Raw genomic sequence first — 20,438 nt, forward strand, 5'->3', positions numbered from 1 at the left:
AGTATTCAGGGTATCATTGTCTTACCTGGAAGCGACACCCTCAAACGATCTCCGAAAGCGATCAGCTGAGAAAACTGTTCGAATGGACAAAACTGGACAGTTGTTACCGTGTCTGTCGTGTCGAATGTGTAGGTGATACCTCCACTTTTAGTTTTATCGAACATCTTACTGGATAAGACACAGTGGAATTAGAAGTGTGCAACAGGTGTACACGGTGCGTGGTGTTCTCGAGATCTCATCAATGTCCTCGAATGCCCCGCCAGGCATTTTGCAACATTTTCTAGCTTTGATTCGTTTTCAGATCTTATGTTGTGATGCGCGTCAATTGTGGGTAGGCTTTTACAATGACTTTGTTAAATGACAGGCACCGGCCATGAGTTAATTAATTTTTTTACATTTCATCAGAATATTGCTACGACATAGATACGATAATCACTCGATACGATAATCGCACATATTGATAATCGATAAGGTATTAGCTGTGGGTCCATAGCTGTGGTGTTTTCGGACGGGATTTCTGCCTTTTACGGACTGGTTTTGACCTTAACGTGTTTAACATCGCCCTGAGGTGGTGGCGGGGTTAAAAACGTAAAAAAAAACAAAAAAACAAAAAAAAACAAAAAAACGCTAAAAAATACTCAACCGATGAAACTGAAACAAACACAAAAGTATGAAACGAACAACAAGTAACTAAAAAAGCAAGAAACAAATAAATAAGTATAAGAGAAAACAGTAAATTAAATATGAATTGAAGTAAACGACCAAACAAGACATGCAACATGAATATTCAAAATATGACTTCAGTATCTCTATCGTTGGAAGTCATTCAAAATGTTGCATATGTTGTTCTGTTTTTATTTCAATTCATATTCGATTTATTGTCTTCCCTTTTTAAATTTATTCAACCGGTTTAAACTATTTGTGTTTTTGTCAGTTATTGTTCATGTATTTGTTATTCATTGCTAGTTTTTTTAGTTAACTACAAGTTCATACAGTACATCATAATTCCCTCATTTTTCATTTTTGTATTGCTTTCCTTCTCCAGTTAAATTATAGATGTTAATACAAGTTTCAGTTAAATGAGTAACATTTTATATTGCTTTACTACTTTTCTTTGGTATATCAATATTCTAAGTTTTTGTTCTACTCTTCGACTGTTGAAACACAGAAACAAACAACCGTTTAGCACGTAAACTCAGCATGTATACATGTGTATAATGCACTACCACGTTTACATTTGAATTGTATTAAATTTGTAGTCCGGACCAGAATTTACTTTTCGAAACTACCAATCATGTGCAGTTTATAGGCTGAGTTGACAATTCAACGATGTGTATCTCACGCAATGGAGGTAGCACACAAACCATGCCATAAAAACATATTTTCTGGAATAGAACAAGAAACTGTAGTCGACATTTAATTGACAAAAATAGTGAAACAATTATCGAAAGCCCTTTTGCACGTAGTGAACAAAATACAATGATTGCAAACAGATTCTTAATCTGAAGCGTGCTACTAGCATGCAGGTCATGGGTGACTTTGATCAGGTGACCATATACAGTGGGTGACTGAATAAGGGTTGCGGCGTGGGAATATAAGTGTACTAATAACATGATATGCCTCAAGTTTTTGTCAAACAATGTATGAAATATGAATTCTTCAAGTCAAACAAAGTATTTTATGTAAATTTACCGTGCTCGGTTCACATTTCTTTCATGAAAAATGTATTATTTGTCTTAAAGCCACATACAGAACAACGTACACCCCTTCTATCAAGTACACTCAACCATACTCACATGGTCATGTGATCATCTGCCATGGGTGACCTTGATATCGGTTGAGGGCAACCTGGTTGATACAATGCTTGATCTTTTTGCCGTGATTATCAAACGTACGACATCAAAATGGCTTTGAGTGACGCAGATGTGCAGAAACAGGTATGTTGTGGATCCAGGTAGTCTAAAATTCCACACTGTGCCACTGAGAGAGCATTGATAACATTTTTATGGTGTTCGTCGGGCATTTTCTGGTACCAGTGGTACCTCCACGCACGGTCCAGGTGACGGGAACCTGAGGCGATCATTGCAATAATTGTGATATGGAAAACATAACGAACAGACATTTCTTCAAAACAAAACCCTCGAGGATCTGAGAAAAAACCTAGAAGTATCCCAAGCGATTCATATCAAGTTAGAAAAGCTCTACGGAATTAATCGCGACGTTTTTTGTAGAGCACATGCACCCAGGAACCGGCCGGCTAGCTCTGACATGGCAGGGCTGTGTGTTATAGAGTGACCCAGCCGATTTTTAAAACTGAAATTTGTTGCCAAAATCTTGATGGCACCTGTTGAAAGTGTTGGTACAAAGTCCGAATGTGAAAAAATAATTTGGCTAATTAGCATGATCACAATTTGGCAGCCTCTGGAAAATCAAAGTTTCCAAATTTTCCCTGAGAATATTGTAATGAGAATAATGAGACAATATGACCAAAAATCGGATCAAATATTGTTAAAATGGCTCAAAGATGACTAACTGTACAATAATGAGTCTGGTGAAAGGTGCATTGATAGTTTCCAAATTATTTCTGTGAGAATATTGTATGGGTTGATGAGTCCCAGTGAAAGAAAATGGAAGATTGTCCTCACGCTGACCTTTGTGTTTACAGTATCATGGATACAATACAAGCCATTGTTTCTGGTCAGAGACAGGTGCGCACCGGTGAAAAAGCACGTTGTTCAAGTACGGAATTATTGCGAACTTTACTTCCTGCTTTGGAAAAACCGTGGGCGCTACTTTGCATAACTGAGCTATTTTAGGGCACAAAACAAGTAGAAAAATATCTAAGGTACAATTTGCCCGCATGGCCATTCCTTCCCTCCTGGAAAATGATGCCAAAAGTCATAGCCGTTTCAAAGTAAAAATTTCGTCAGCAGTTTCTCAGAAGAAAAAAAGACCTTTTTAGGAAATTTTTGCACTCATTTTGACTTCCCAGTCTTCACAACATTAACTGTGAAATGCAAGTGTTTCCGTTCACCGCGATCTCTCATAGTGACCATTCGCGTGCGAGTAGACGACTTCCAAGATGGCATCCCGTCTGACGTTTGTTGACAAAATGTGTTCATAAACTTCAAGATTTTCACATCATTACCTTGTTCATAGACATAAATGTGCACAACTGTTGCATACTAAGGTGAATTTGTACAATTCGTAACTACCTGGGTCCCCCTTTATGCCTTCGATTTCGAGCATTCACTCTCAGAAAACTTGTGTCAGCCCCATTGTAGGGAATAGGAGGGCCTCTCGTCCGGTCACCCTAGTGTAATACCGGCGTTATACGGCCTCCCACCACAGCCCTGCAGACTGCTAGCTCTGAATGGCATGGCTGTGTGTTACCGACGTTTTACGGCCTCCCTGTGCGCCGTATTTCCGAGGAGCTACCAGCGGTTTTGCCTATAGCAGTCTGCAGGGCTATGGTGGGAGGCTGTATAACGTCGGTAACACACAGCCCTGCCATGCAGAGCTACCGGCCGGCAAACATGCGGGTGTTCCGTACCAAGCAAAAGTGTGTTACACTTTTTACTACCAACATCGCGTTACTTCCGACCATTTGCAGCACCAAAATTAACCCATTTGAAATGTTGTGTTTCAGATCAAACATATGATGGCCTTCATTGACCAGAAAGCCAATGAAAAGGCCGAAGAAATTGACGCAAAGGTATGTTCATTTCTATGTACACATGTGAAATGCCATGCTTGGTTTTTGAGACTGTTGGAAGTATTCATGTCCGCATTCATATATTACTGACTACTAACAGTCTATGTAATGCATAAGATTGGTTATGTGGCTGCAATACATCAGTTTTGATGGCATTATCAAAATTGTAACCAAGGAGTCTCAGAAGTAAACTTAAAAATTTGAGTCCAACTGAACTGCAATCAAGAAGCTGTTAACTTGAAGATCTGTGTGACAGTTAGGCTAATATACTAGTAATAGGATCAATGATCAATTTTGCCAAATCAAAATAGCGTCACGGTCTGCTTCCAGTAACCAGGCTAACCCTATTTAAAACCTCTTACCCTATTTTGTTTTAATCGTATAGGAGTTTACCAAATTTTGCTGTAGCAGGAGTTTCTAAAATGTGATTATTCTGGAAAATCGAATCATAATTTGATCCCACTATTGCTGATTCAGGAAGTTCACATCTCAGAAATGAAGATGTAAACTTTTGTTCAAACTTTCAAAATTCTCATTTCTCTTTTGAAAGCAAGAATAATATCCGGGGGGTTACCATGCAAATTTTCTCACAAGAAACACAAATTACCCAATATTTACTGACATTTGAAATACAAAATATAGTTTCTGATTTAGATATGTGAGAAACATGAATGTTTGAATAATTTTGCAGCAAAAATGCAATTTTAATCAAAGGTCAAGATACCGGTATTTTGATATGTTGCTTAATCAAATGTGTACAAGAACCATCAAAACATTGCTACAATATGTTCAGACAGGTACATGTAACAAGGTTTATGTTAATTACTATTTGCTGCTCTTCTAGGCAGAGGAAGAGTTCAATATAGAGAAAGGTCGCCTGGTCCAGCAACAACGTTTGAAGATCATGGAATATTACGAGAAGAAGAGAAAAACCTAGAGCTACAGAAAAAAAATGTAAGAAAACAAAGCTGGACACCCCATGTACACTTCATTGACTTTCACACACTACATGTGCCTTGACACACTCTGTAAAACCAAACATCATCTCTCCCACACAGAATACATATACATGTATAGCATTATAACCAGTGTAGCTATGTCAAATCTAATACTTTTAAGAATGTACATGCAGTACGCGCGCGTGGAATTTGTCACTTCCCATAGGATTACATTGAAATTTGCTGGAAAATCAATTCCTACTATTGTCATTTTCATGAAAATTTGCACAAAGCTCAGTTTAGAGAAAGAAATAATAGTGATCAAATAAAATGAGATAAACAGCATTGAATTATTTTGTCCATAAAAAATGCAATGGTGAAAAATGCTGACTCAGCATTTTTTCTCATAAATGGCAAAATTCATGATCATGTATCTCACAAACGAGCACAGTGACCCCTATATTTTATCACACATTTTGATAATACTTACAAAGGAGAATTCAAAAATCGAAAAATTAGAGAAATGACATTACTATTAATTTTACCGTTCGTACATCCTTAAAGGCCCATGAGCTGCAACTTTGTTCAACCTCTAGGTACCTCCGATTTCCTCAGATATTCATTGCAATCTGCAAATTGAATGATAACTATGCCTCAACAAAGTTTGCTTGTGGCAGAATAGGCAAGAAATTTTAAGTTTCCCGCCATCAAATCTTGCCATGTTATGTGAAAAAAGGAGAATATTTTGTCAAAGTGGAGTGAAACCCTTTGCCGCCCTTTCAGTGGGTTGCACCATGTTGTATTTACAAAGATTAAAATGTGAACATGCAGCATTTACGCTTTTTATCATAAAGTTGTATGGTGGCGGCCATATTTGGGTGCGGCACCCGTTTATTATTTGTCTTACAGAAACCACCCAATGCAGTCCCACTCAGCAATTAATTATACTTGAGTAAACATCTCTGAGTGAGAACATTTCTATGAAATAAGTTTAATCCAAATATAAAATCATGAATATAATTTCAAAACTTGCAGCTCATGTGCCTTTAAGTTAAGAATGGAAATGTTTGTTTTTAAAAGAGGCTGCAGAGGAATATTTTTATGTACAAATTTTACATACATGTAACAATAACATGTGAGTGTCGTAAATTCTGTAAAGTTGGTTTTCAGTGACATTAAATGGGTTCATTGATGTGTAAAATGTGTAAAAAATGTTTCTAATTCTATTTTGAAATAGCCTTTATTGAGGAGTAGATTCATAGCCAAGGCTTATGCTTTTTGTTAAAACGATGTAACTTTTTCATATAAATTTTCTATGAGCACATGAAAAAAGAACAAATTGCAAACTGTCATATCCGTACATCTGTGTATGTGTCCTGCATGCCTGCATCAGTCCGTCCATCTGTCCACGTACGCACATTTCTCAGAGATGTCTGGAGCAATTTCTTTCAAACTTGGTACACGGATTACTCTTTTAGGTCATCATGGACATCAATTTGTTTGTGATACAATCAAATACGACTTTCATTTCCATCAAACATTTCAAAATTAAATGGGGATTTACTGATAGAAAATGAGCGAGAAACATTCTCAAGGAAGGTTTATCAAGTACTTACACTCCTGCATAACTAACCAATTGGTCTCTGTTTTCTCTCTACAGAGTGTACTACCTCAGTGTATTGAAGCGTACAAGAAAGAAACAAAGATATCTGTTGATGTATCAATGAAAAAGAAAACTTCTTGGACAGTGATATGTAAGTTCAATCACTTCTTAGAAATATCTTCGTCCATGTCTTTTATGTATTGTTCAAATTGACTTACTCTTTAAAATGTAACCTAGCGACAAGTAATATTTCAGATTTAACCACAAAAGGATGATGGCATCATGACACAGGGAAAACCAACCTGGTGCATTTAAATTAAAAGTAATCTTACGTCTCACTGACACAGCTGTAAAAAGCTTGCCAATGATTAGAAATGCTAAGCAGATTCATAATCTACAAAGATAACATGTTTCCCTGTAGTTTTGGGGCAAAAAAATATCTGAATATGTCATTTCTGTAAGTCTCCGCAGTGATACTACGTGCCGATAGTTAACTTCTCTTGCCGATCGATCGATGGGGAAGGAGACAGCCTCTGTTGTTTTCATTGTCTTCTCATTGACTCACACCAGAGTACCAAGAATCGAGAAAGACATACAACCATAGAGGGCGCTATACTTCCAACTGCTGACTTTTTGCACATTTTCATGAATGCTGTAACGCACAGCAAATCAAGTTTTCTTCAATTCGACTCAAAAATGTTTTTCACCTTCCCTTAGAGGGCACACTGATTGTGATGATTGGTTTGCCATCTCTCTGTTTTTGAACAATCTATTCATATGTTAATAATCAAACAAAGAATGTATTTTCATGAAAACATTCAAATTATATTGATATTGTTATGCAAATTATCCATCCATCTAATTTTCAAGGCTGTTGAGAACATTGATGTAATGATGTTTTTATAACAAGCTAATATGCATCATGTGAGTGTTGACAAGTCAAGGAAAGACCAAATACTCTCCAATTGTACTAATTTTCTCAAAGTTCCACACAGATGTGGTGGTGTGGTGTTGCTTGCACAGCATGAAAAGATCTGAGTTGAAAATATTCAAGAAAGTAGACTTGAACTTATCAGTAAACAGGTAAGTTGAATGTTGAGGATGGGGAGAATTAGGGGGCAGTGCAAGAGGGGTTACTTGAGGGAAATGTTCTAGTGAGGGTAAGATAGAGTGTTGAAAGAGAGAGGACTTGGAGGGACAGATGTTTGAGAGATACGAAGGGTATAAGCTGTGTCCAAACTGACACCCACTCACTCAGGAAAGCTTTCATTAATACAAGACAATTTACCTATTACGAATACCAGTGCATGGCTACTGGGCCAAAAAGTTCAGAAATTTCTCAATGGACTCAAAGGTTTGTGCACTGGTGTGATTGGTTTCTTATTATTGAGGCATAAAATAAAAACAAATGTGGTTTCAGAAAAAGCGAACAAAAAATATCTGAGGTAGGTTGGTTACCAGACACCCATGCATTTTAGTTTTCTTGCATAAATCAAAGTTACAGTAGCATATCAAATTGATTTTTTTTGTACTCTAAATCATTTTGACATGTTTAAATGTCAGTGTCAGGTCATTGTATTTCTCTAACACACTTCCATTTGGTTTTCATGGTAAATGTCTGGTATGAGGCCAAGGGGTGCGTAATCTTTGCAGTGATGAATTAAGTACTGTATGTATGTAGGTGTTTTACATACATACAGTAATATGCTGATACCTTTAGTCTTACAATATCAATTTACTGGTTATGGTTATATTATGAGATTATTAGGAAAATACCACAAAGTATACACAAGGACATCAGCATATAGTGTATCACCCAATGTAAAGCTGAGGGCAAACCACAATGCTCTGTCCAAGTGCATACTTTGTGGTATTTTCCTAATACCTTTACTGTGCATCATACATTTGTTTCTTGTGATTTCTTTTACATATACAAAATGAAAATATCTCGCCAACACTCATACGTACAGATACACAACGAGTCAAATGCTGAGTCTTCCTGTTTACAGGCGATTAAGAGACTCAATCTAGCAATCCTCCAATGGCTCATTTCATTTTTAAAGGGGGTGTCTAATGCACCATGCTTTCATTTATAACAACTATTTAGCATGCATTGTTCATGAATATTTTCTGTCAACAACTGTATTAAATACAAATAATCCACAAGGAAACTTTACTTTGCCAGAAGTGATAAAATGCACGATGGATGACCACTTTTGCCCCTCCTAAAATGATTGATGACTATGAATAAAATTGTATCAAACAATCTCATGCTCCGGCTACATTTCTGCAATGACAGCGAACTTTTAAACGCTCAGTCATAGAAGACAAACAGAATCACAACCTGACAACTCAAGTGACAGAAACTGGGGGTCAAATGAGCAATTTATTTAATGCAGATTGACTCAACCATGCCACAACATTACATGTACATTTCATTCATATTATTTGCTGTCATTGTATATCAGACAAGGATGACATCATCAGTGTTTCATCCAGGATGGTGTTAACAGGGGGGATTTTCCCCCTTTACCAGAAAATTTAGGGGGGATTTCACCAGTTCATGTGTTCTGCTTGTATCTCTAAGGTGTGAATGGCACCATTTCATGGGGGCCTGGTCCCCCCTTGACAAATTACTAGGGGGTGCCAACATGTCACCAGAGGGGGAATCCCCCCGTCCCCCTCTCTAGATAAAACACTGCATCATCTGCCATGGCCTTTCAGTCGGACAGATGACAGATAACGGCTAGATATGTACACATACAACCTGTATTAGGAAGCGGAATATTTGATGTTTCAACATGCTGTAGATTGACTTATCTATTCAAGAACATGACATTTTATTCATATTATTCGCTGTCATTGTATATCAGGCAGTCAGTCAGCTGTCATTCTGCCAGATGACAGCTAGATATGTACATATTGCTATACAACCTGTGTTAGCATATAGGGAGTGGATGAACACTCAACTAAAAACTTGTTTTGATTTATTTGTAGATGATTTAATCAATGCAGTAAATGAACTTGCCATGGGATATGCATCAGAAGAAACAACATCTCTTCTAGGACACGTACACAGACCATTGCCTCCAGGAGAGGAACCTGTTAGATTGTTTTCACTTAGATATGATGTGGATCGGTGCAATTCAGACAACGTGTTAGCTATGCCAGGTATGATTAGTTAAATTATTATGGCAGTAGAATACACTAGTCTTGTAAAATTGTAATCACCCAATCATGCCCATTAAATGTGGATTTTCTTCTTGATTTCAGTATACAGTATGTCAGATTTTAAATTAACAATATTCTGTCTGTGATTCAGATTTAAAAAAAAAGAATCCTCCTGTCTTCCCCAATCAGAAAATCTGTCCAGGACAAACTGTTTTCAAGGACACCTTTACCAAGTAATTTTTCTTTCCTTTGTGCATCACTGTCATTTTCTTTTACATGCTGTGACATAGAAGTTAAATGGCTTAGTGGCAGCAATGCCTGCATTAGAATTCCTTCCCCTGGATTTCAACGACTGTCCAATTATGAGAGCATTAACTGTACCGCAATAGGTGGCGTAGCTACTGTGTGTTGCATTACCGTTCTGCAGCCCACGCTTTTGACAGACGTTGATTTTCCACTATCCGTATGTCTGAGTTGAAACGTGCTGGTACTATTCCACTGTTTAGGAATTGTTGCAGATGAAGGCTAATAGAATGCAGGAAGGATGAACACTTCTGTATTTTTGCCCCTCCCAAATGATTGATGACTATGAATAAAATTGTATCAAACATAAGTAATTTCCTGCTTCTTCTACACTGCTGCAATCTCCACAAACTAGCAAACACTCAGTCATAGAACATGTACAGAGATACAACTTCACAACTCTACTCACAAAATTGTGTCTCAAATGAACAACTTATTTAATGCAGATTGACTCAACTATGCAACAACATTTCATTCAAATTATTTGCTGTCATTGTATATCAGGCAAGTGTGACGTGGTCTGCCATGGCCCTGAAACTCTGCCAGATGACAGATGACAGCTAGATAGTAGTACACATACAACCTGTGCTAGCAAGCAGAATACAGGTTATAAACAGCAAGAAAGGGTTTTTGGTTGCTGATATGAGATCCCTAGGGTGAAAATTATCACCAAGCAAAGCGAGGTGATTATTTCACTTAGATATGGTAAATTTCACCCCAGAGGTCTTATATCCACAAATAAATACCTTAGCGCAATGTTTATAACCTCATTATAATATGACTAAATATGGATTCAAGTAGGAAGTGTCAATCAAACACAAGGGGAGGGGTAAATCATTTGAGTTCAGGGCCTCATCACTAACTTTTTCAATGCAAACCTCACATTTCGCAATCAAACAACACATTCATTATTAAAATAACACAACTTCCAGATTTTTATTCATAAGTATTTTCCATAGGAAACATTATAAGTTATGCCAGATTTACATGCTCATAACGTCTAATAAAAATAAAACTAGACAATGTGTTACCATGTACGGCTCTCGATGCAACCTTAAAAATGTGGACATCATGGTATACTTGTGCCTCATTATCCTATCGTTCACCTTCATTCCCATGAGGTGAAATTTGCGGTTCTAAATTTCCAATAGTTCTGGTGCTCATGTACTCTTGACTAAAACTTGGCAATCAGTTTTTCCAAACCTGACACAATTACCACAATTACTTGGCAATTACCATTACAAATGTGCTGAATATACTACCAAGTACACCTTCATCATTTCATGTATCTGGATGCCTTTTAACCAATCTCAAAAGTCCAATTTTCCACACCAAAAAAGATTTTCGTGTTTTCTTCATGAATTCATTAATTACAAAATGTACATGACTGCAAAAATATGCTAAAGTTGAGTATTGGAATGAATAACGACAGCCAGAAGTTAATCCATTTGTCGCATTCTATATATGAACATGCAAATATTTGTCTCAAATTTCATGAGATCATTACACAGTCAAAGGTTAACTGATGTTCCGCTTTGGAGAGAACATCTTGTTTTCCAGCCATATTGATATGGTTACCGTAATGTACACTTTGAGGAAATACATGACAGGAAAGGGACCAAGAATAGATGAAAAATATACTTACTTTAAAATGGCTTCAGGGGTTTCGCTACAATTTGCCATACCTTTGTGTAATATGGTAGCAATTGACATCCATTGTCTGTCTTTTGTCTGTCCCAGTGTACTGGTATTGTATGAATATATGTACATGTATGTAATACTGCATGTGTTTATGTGACACTGTGTGTATATACTGTCCATGTCTGTTGAAAGTATGTATGTACCCAGGGATGTAGAAAATATCAGACAGCTGGCAAAAACAATCAACTATCAGCTAAAATTTACCAATTCTGGAATTTTTTATTTTAATAAGAAATTAAGGACATTTACACAGATTTAAGTTTCTCACTTAATTTTTGCAGCCTGTAAGCAAAGTCTTCTATGTCCATGTGTACTATTTTGTATATTTGTAATGCTGTATGACGTATGTACTGAATGTCCATGTATGTATGAATATGTGTACGTGTGATACCATATGTTTGCACATACATATGAATGTATGTTTGTTTGTTTGTTTCCTCTTGGTCATGTTCTTACAGTATCATGCATCACTGTTCTGTCTTATTCACACCATTAGGTCATACAAGATTTGTCTGTGTGTCAGACACACATTCACAGACCCATAAAATGGATCCTTTACCAGATGGAGATGTTACCGTATAATACACGCAGGAGATTTCACTCAACAGTGGTTGACAAAAGAAGTTGAGAAGGCTAGGTTAGTTATTGAAGTTCCCTTCAATGCATGTAAAGGGATTATGGCTACAATCTAGGTTTGAGTGTTTTGATTTCACTGTAGCAATGTCATCTCCAAACTATGAATTCATATTGTCTTTTAGTAGTGTTTACTCAACATGTTTCAATGTCAAAGGTCAATTAGCAAACATGCAATAATCCATCACTTTCTTGAGTTCATGCCATAGACATTGTGTATAATTAGGATGTCAAATAGCAACTGTTGGTATGCAAAAAACAATATCCTTGTAAACCAACTACAACCAAAACCAACTTAGTCTGACACCATAACCCATCAATAACTAATTTTGCCTCAACCACCACCCCCCCCCCCCCCCCCCTCCCCCCAATTAAGCTCAGTCCTAACCTAACTGGCTTTGATTTATATTTTACAACGTCCCAGAGAATGCATTAAAATAAACTCATATAGGTGTTGGCTTGTCTGTCTCTTTCTTTTCCATGCAAATCCAAATCAGTTGTCATGGCACTTTGTCAAAGGTGGTTATCTAGAGATTTTCGCAAACAAAATAAAAAACTCTCCACTTCACCTGAAGTTTTCTGTCATTTATGACCTTTGTGTTCCCAGGCACACTACCATAAAAACACAAGATTGTCATAGCTGGTAATCATGAATTGTCCTTTGACCCCATTACAATCAAATCTTGGCAGTGCATGCAGAGATATGATGAAAGTGAACTGAAAGATATGTATTTGAAACTTACCAACTGTACTTACTTGGAAGACTCAGAAACCAATGTTCTGGGATTCAGAATCTATGGTTCACCATGGTACAAATGTAAGTCTTGAATGAACAGTGAAACCAAATGCTCACTATTCTTTTGGCATTCCAAAAATATGTAGTGATATCAAAGTAATACAGTAACTGTTTTATAATCATTTACAAATATGCATTTGTTTTAAGAAACATTTTGCTTCAATTATGACTAGTTAATTATTATACTACAGCAGTGATGGATGACAATTTGAGAGTAAAACCTTGAGGAAGCACTAAAAAGTAATAGTGCCAGAGAGAAAGCATATGACCAATGGCTATATGATATTAGGAGTGTCTGAAAACTGTAACAGTGAGTGCATTTAGAGTACACATACTACAACAGACAGCCTGGAAGAGATCATGAATGACTTCAAGTGTGAAGATACAACTTTACTTGAATTTCTGAAATGCAAACAAAGTGTACTATGCAAGATACACCTACCCCGGTACATATACTCCCTACCTGACAATTGTTTGTTCAGTTAGCAAATCCATAGTCTAGGGTGATTATGGCAAAGTAATATTTACTGTACCATGTACATAATGAAGGAAAAAATATTATTCAGTATGGTAGTGTGTTATATTTCCCTTGAGACAAAAGACATAATAATGCGTAAATGCAAATCTCTTGAGAGCCGTAGTTGGTAAATGCTTTTCACTACGTAATGATCAGATCTGTAAAAACCTGATCAGATCTGTAAAAACCATGTTACACATCTGATCATCAAGCGGTAAAAAGCAATTATCGACTATGGCTCTAGATAGATCTGCATTTACACATTATGTCTTTTGTCACAAGGAAAACATTAAACACTTCTAACGACATACCAAAAAATGTTTCCCCGTTGTTGTGTACATGTAGAGTAAGTATGACTTTGCTAGTACCTCTGTTTGCTAATTGTGTGTCAAGGACTCAAACCACCACATGCAACTATACATACGTTTGTAAATGGCAGTGTAATAAAGTTAGTCCAAACTTCTGTCACCAGCAGTAAATGTCATCACATGTTACAATAGTTCAGTAACAAAGATACATGTACTTATTACAGTATTGATTCCTAGTAATGCATATTCCAACTGGATGTTTGATGTTTATAGTTTGTCTACCTTTTTCTAACATTTTTACCATCAAGGCAGCCAGAATTTTTTGATTTGAGTTTTAACCTTCAAAGGGGTCAATCAACGCTGGACGTATGGAACAAAATTCCTGAAGGAATTGATATTTTAATTACAGACGGACCTCCCATTGGTAAGTAATGTGTGTTTGTGTTCATTTTGTAAAAATGCAAACATTTCAAAAGTCTGCTGCATATGCGCCATGCATTGCTTCAAAGCGTCTATTTTCATAAACTATGGTACTGTATTTCTGAAACACGTTTTGTTTTTTCAATGAATGTACCTGACATCTGTATCAAACGTTATATGAGCAACAGTTATTTCACTTTCGATCATGTGGGAGCCATGCATCAAGCCAAGCTAGGTCAGACATTAGGGTGAACCTATTGTTTAAAGCACCAATCGCAGTGAACTTTTGATACCTGTAATACTGTCATTATATTTTGGGGGAAAACAAGTTCATATTCTATTTGTGTCCTCAGAGAATGTCCAATTTGTACCCATGCAAAGACAGGTATTTATGTAGCAATTATTGACACACACGCAAAAAAGTGTAATTCCTTCTATCTATGCTTAGAAATACTATATACTAGTACATTCTTAGATGTTAGTGGATTATTTACATTCTGTTCTCAATATTATTTTCTGAAGGCCATGGAGATAAAACCATGTCAGAGCAGAGAGCTGGCTGTATGGAATTACTGAATACAATTCAGAAACGAGTGAAACCAAAATATCATATCTTTGGACACATACATAAAGGTATGAATGTACTTATGTTGGATTATATGACAGAGCCCCATGACCTGTGAGTGCAAGTGTGCCGTGCATGAGTGCTGCAGCAGTTACAAGTGAAAGGACAGCTGAATACACCACAGCGACAGTGCAAATACCGTACAGCTACTTCAGCGCACTTCCACTCACAGGTCATGGAAATCTGTGATTATTACATATGTTCTATCTTTTATTTGCATCATGCATCGAGAGAATCAATGTTTAGTCGTGCACGCTACTTGTCTGTCAAATCCTTTAACGTGATTTCATAAGCTTCAGCTCAACTCTGCGAAGTTATATAACATTGACATCGCTGTAATGAGGCATTGAATCAGCTTTCACTTTTCATTGGTCAATGCCGCCACACCCTGTATTTTGATTGGATTAACTATCGTTTACTTGTTTATCAAGGATGACCTCAGAGGAACGTCGTAGAGCTTGAATTCTGCTCGCAATCACTTACACATATGTCACAACTTTACACAAGCCATAGATTGTCAAATGAAGAGAACTTTGCACATTTTGAGCTTGAAATTATTCTAAATGATCGATGCAAATAAAACCTTAAAGATTTTTACAGGAACTTCAAGAGTGAGATACAGCAAACGTAACTTGTCGAACAATCTTATTTCAGTCTCCATCACAGCACATAAGCGCTCACTGGTTATCAGTAGCGCGTAGGACACACAAACACAGAGTAAACTGAATGAAAAAAATGACGTTCTAAATATTCTTAAAAGATTGATAACAGGGAATAATCGGTGAGAAATCTACTGGCAAAAACGTCTCTATGTATGGTTTGATACACGGTGGCAGCCATGCCATGCATGGCCACTGTGCCCACCATGTATCAAACCACATGTAACTGTAGCTGCACTGATATCGCCTGTCGTCAATGTTTTTGCTTCACTGACAACAAAGTGCCCTTCCAGATAATAAAAATCATCCTCACACTGCAATAAGTAAATGCAATTTTCTGTGTCGTAGGTTTTATCGGTGATGTCATCCATTTTACGATAACTAGCACCGAATCAAAGTGAAATGAAATCTTGTACACAATTTTTGTGTTTATAAACAAAAGTAGTTTCAGGTTGAAATTGGTAAATACTCATGAACATAAAGAAATGACCTAACGTTTTTATATTGCACTGCCGTAGTACACGAGTGCCTTGATGCAAGTAAACTATGGTACATATGTAATAATTGTCATAACATCATGTAAAATAGAATTATTTATTTGACGTGTCAAATTGCTGTTTACTCTCTTGTAATGGGTGAGTTTTCTAGTACACCTTTTAAATCTCCTTGATCCTGAAATTTCTGTTGGCAGGTTCAGCTGTGAGGGGTTAGCCATGTAAATGTTGCAGATAAAAGTTATTCAGTGCCACATCAGACATACAAGGAATGGTTCATTTGTGAATTTATATATTTGTTGAAAGAAGTTTGTTTTAGTATTACTTCTTTGGAGTATTATAAGGCCATCACAGAAAGATATTCACCACATGGCAGCAGAGCTTGTCATACCATAGACTATGAACAAAGACCAAATATGCTGATTTAAGTCATCTATAAAACATTTGGCATACATGTAAAATTAACGTGCTAGTAAGCTCACACTCTTTCAAAAGTTTTACAATGAAAACATCTTTGGAGGACCATCCATACAAACTTTTGTGTTTGTCAGAATCACTTCTTTGAAATTTTCTTTATGGAATTCATTTCAAAGTTTTGTCTGCCAGAATAACAACTGGAAAATTTCCATTTCTTTCCATGAGAAGTCTGCAAAAGTTTGTGTTTCGTCAGTTTCTGACAGTTTAAAGTTTTGCGTGATGCAATAAAGCTTAAATTATCAGTATTTATTAAAATCATGGAAACTTTTCTCCACTACTTTCAAACCAATTGTCATTTGACATACATACACGGTATGTTTCAGCAATAGTTCACACCAAGTGACAGTACGGTATACCACAAGATTTTAACCAGTTCATAATATAATAATCACTATCAAAAGCGAGTGCATATATATGAAGCACATTGGTCAAAACTGAGTGGTATATCTGTTGCTGAGGTGGTTTATTGCTGTCATATCATAACAGTATATTTCAATTCTGGCATGGAAGGTCAAAATAGGAATTTTTCTCCAGCTGAGAGCTCATGTGTGTTACAACCATGCTATATCACAAATATAGCATGGTTATTTTCAAGTCTAGACCAATCAGACCACTTCATTTGCACCATCAATAGTTTGGACCAGGTGTAATAACCCTTTTCCATATATTTTGTTGGACAGGTTACGGAGTGACATCCGATGGCTACACAACTTATATCAACGCCTCAACATGCACCCTCAGATACAGACCCATCAACAAACCAGTCATATTTGATTTACCAAATCCATCCTGAACTCATCGCAGCTTTGACACCAAGTCCACAGTACCGGTATTTCAATAATAGAAAGTCTTTCCTACAGAGATATGTTTACAAACCCAAAGTACCATACATATCTGGTACTGCTGCAACCATACCCAGGTAGCAATCATATCTACTATTGTTGAATAGGTTTTGGTTTGTAAGTTTGTCTGGACTAGACTTTGGAAAGTTAGCAATCAATATAGATTTAGTGTATTTCGTGTACACTGATCATTTACATAATATTTTATAATCTACCAGTTTAAGCCCCATATAGAAATGTCATATGTATGTATGTAATGGTAACTTTAACTTAATGTAAAGCTGCAAACATTTGTCATTTTATGTCTAATATTTACATATCCATGCAGTTTTATCTATTAATAGCTAAATGAACTGTGACAGAATGGACATGATAGAATTATGAGATGTTAACTTTTACAAAATGTAGTGGTTTAAGTTTAAAGTAGTATAGCCCTCGAACGTGAAAGACTGAAAACTTTGGCTCAAACTCAACCATTCTGTTACTAAACCAAGAATAAAAATCTGGGGTGACCATGCAAGTTAGGTACTAGAGAAATAAATTACCCAACATTTACTGATATTTTTAAAATTCAAAATGGCAGCTTTCCCTTAGTTAACTTATGGGGAAAATAAAATTTTTGATTTTCAAAATAAACAAAACTGTTGAAAATTGTTCTTACATCAAGAGCTTTAAAAATAAGCCACCACAAGTTGTAGATCAGCAAAGTGTTGGAAAATTTCAGCATCCAAATATGTGTCACCAAGGCACATTCTACTTCACCAAAAGAACTAGGGTGATGAGAATGCACAGAATTCATGTTGATCGTCATCTGACTCCCAGATATGTTAGAGATGTAAGCCTCACACAAGTATTTGTATACTGCAGCACTGATATACCAACTTTCATTCCATAAACTAATAGCAGGGCAAATGTCTTGAAAGTTTTATCCAGTCAACGACTGGAAGCAAATATACAAATAGTTTCACATCAGGTTAAAATACCAGACGAGCAAAAGCAAATTGTTCACATGTAAAGTGACCTTTCTCTGTTATCATACACAAACTAAGTCTCTGTTGCAAGAGACAGATTATCAGCTCTAGTTCACAGTAAGCAGAGTAATTTTGATATTACTTAAGTCAAAACTTGCTGTCAAGTTACTCTCACTGGACGGATGTGACATTTTGGGGGCTGCGGGTCGCAATCTTGCATAATATATTGTGTTTTGACTGTCAAACATATATGAAACTCAGTTTTCTCGCATATTGTTTCTGAGACCATGTTTTTTGTGGTCATTTGTAAATCTGCATGATAATACCAGGGTTTCATTGTACATGTAATTTATTATAATCTGCTATGTCTTCATTTTAGTGGGCTATAGGCTTAATTATAAGTATACTGTTTGGGATTTTGACCAAAGTCTTACAAAGTCTTACTGAACAAAGGGGATACAACTTCAGATGATGAATAACAGCTAGGTCAAACACTGTGTTTCTGAAATAAATGGAATTAGAAAGCAACTCCACACAATGTTCATATCTTTGTTGTTTGCGTTTAATTTATAGGGTAGTGTGTATTTTATGTTTCGCTGTCTTGTGTATGGCTCCCATACTACCTATAAGTCTACAGTAGCTACCATGCTATTTGTGCATTTTTTTCTGTTTACAAAGATTTATTTTACCCCAAAAAATCAATGATTCATACTCTGTATTGGAGTAGCAAAATGCTAAGGGAAATGGAAGTATCCCGTGTGCAAATGTTATGGTACTTATGTATGATCAAAACTAAGTATAACTAGTGTGGGAGAACACTTCTCAGTACACTTGAGTTGATATAAATCTTGGAAAAATAAAACATTTCAAGTCTTCATCACATCATACAAGTTTGAGACTTACTCACATGCTAAACTGACAACCTTCTGCCCTTGAAGTGATAAAAGGAACAATACCATCCCATAATGTTGTAAGTTTTTTCATGAATGAAGAGGCTCTTTTAATACATATAGTGTAAATTGTTATCATAATGGAGAATTGGTTTGGACACATGTGAAATAATATTAACAATTACAATCCAAATTGTGACCTGGTCATATTCCTTGCAGTAGTCTTATCACAAAGAATCAATGATATAAGAGTCAAAATATCAAATTTATTTGTTTTATTACCATTTATTTGTATCTACAAAGAATGATTCTCAATTTTTAGCTCCTCAGTTTTATATACTGAGGAGCTATTAGAATTGAAAACTAGAAATGGCGGCGTCAACTTTTACTTCCTTCTGTCAAGACTTCCTTCTGTCAAGATTTGGCCAACTAGCTTCCGTAGATGTGTATCTGCGATTTTTACAACATTAACACAGCAGGGCTTGATGTGGTCTTGTTTACATCTTTAATCAGCTCATGCTCTCAGTTACACAACACACCAGGCCACTCCATGAATGTCAGACAGAGAAACATAAACAAATCACCACACTTTGCAATGTCATGTATCTTTCATTTTTATTTGTGATGAACAAGTGAGCGTGAAAGTTCAGGTAGCTTGGGAATTGACCGGCTAGACCAGCATCATATAAACTTACATGTTCAAAATACATTTGTAAATGTACTCGTGGAGTTCCTGATTGGACTCAATGGTGCACTGCAAGAACCTTTTCAACATAACGATTCTAATAAACGTGAAAAAAGACTGTTTGTTACGAGGCATCCTTTTCACTGAAACACTTGCAAACATGATTATGATGTGTTCTATTACTTGTAGCTCATTTCATTTATACCATTTAGACAAATTTTTCACTATTATTTCTATTTTTAGCTTTAAGGTATTTTAAAGTTGTAACAGCTCTAGTACTATTTTCTCTTTCGTTCTGTTTTTTTGGGTATACTGTGATGAGAATGTTCCCTTACAGTATTTCATGATTCGATTCATCTGTAAGAACTAGGATTGCAATGATTAGACCGTTGTAAGCAACAGATAACTTATCATAGTGTCCCATTGTCAGGAATTCCCAAAATTGTTTAATATGTAGATTCACTGAGACTGGACAAGCGAAAATTTCAAAACCTTCCTGAACTTTCAAGCTCATTTGTTCATCATGAATAAAAAGAAAGATACATGACATCGCAAAGTGTAGTGATTTGTTTATGTTTCTCTGTCTGGGTACAGTGGAGTGGCCCTGGTGTGATGTGTAACTGAGAGGTGTAGCTGATTAAAGATGTAAACAAGACCACATAAAGCCCAGCTGTTAATGTCGAAAAATCG

The 20,438-nt window shown here is 36.3% G+C and overlaps 1 protein-coding gene across 3 annotated transcripts; it reads left to right on the forward strand.

The window, feature by feature from the left end:
- Nucleotides 1–1,725: 1,725 nt before the first annotated feature.
- Nucleotides 1,726–19,572, forward strand: LOC139115617 (metallophosphoesterase MPPED2-like). Of its 3 annotated transcripts, none has more exons than XM_070677881.1 (10): nucleotides 1,726–1,937; nucleotides 3,650–3,715; nucleotides 4,560–4,669; nucleotides 6,314–6,407; nucleotides 7,252–7,339; nucleotides 9,254–9,427; nucleotides 11,928–12,873; nucleotides 13,994–14,109; nucleotides 14,628–14,738; nucleotides 17,041–19,572. In XM_070677881.1, the coding sequence occupies exons 7-10, from the start codon at nucleotides 12,758–12,760 to the stop codon at nucleotides 17,151–17,153; spliced, it is 456 nt and encodes a 151-aa protein (XP_070533982.1). In that variant the 5' UTR covers nucleotides 1,726–1,937; nucleotides 3,650–3,715; nucleotides 4,560–4,669; nucleotides 6,314–6,407; nucleotides 7,252–7,339; nucleotides 9,254–9,427; nucleotides 11,928–12,757; the 3' UTR covers nucleotides 17,154–19,572. The 3 variants fall into 3 exon arrangements, with proteins under 3 accessions (XP_070533982.1, XP_070533991.1, XP_070534000.1); XM_070677899.1 differs by having other exon boundaries at nucleotides 1,730–1,937; nucleotides 13,998–14,109; XM_070677890.1 differs by lacking the exon at nucleotides 3,650–3,715.
- The last annotated feature ends 866 nt before the right edge of the window (nucleotides 19,573–20,438 follow it).

Source organism: Ptychodera flava, chromosome 2, assembly GCF_041260155.1.
Source record: "Ptychodera flava strain L36383 chromosome 2, AS_Pfla_20210202, whole genome shotgun sequence".
Lineage (NCBI taxonomy): Eukaryota > Metazoa > Hemichordata > Enteropneusta > Ptychoderidae > Ptychodera > Ptychodera flava.

Coding starts and splice junctions, on each gene's coding strand:
- LOC139115617 (XM_070677881.1), top strand. CDS start 12,758: ATGCAGAGATATGATGAAAGTGAACTGAAAGATATGTATTTGAAACTT. Junction 14,110..14,627: donor TACAGACGGACCTCCCATTG/GTAAGTAATGTG, acceptor TATTTTCTGAAG/GCCATGGAGATAAAACCATG. Junction 14,739..17,040: donor CTTTGGACACATACATAAAG/GTATGAATGTAC, acceptor TTTGTTGGACAG/GTTACGGAGTGACATCCGAT.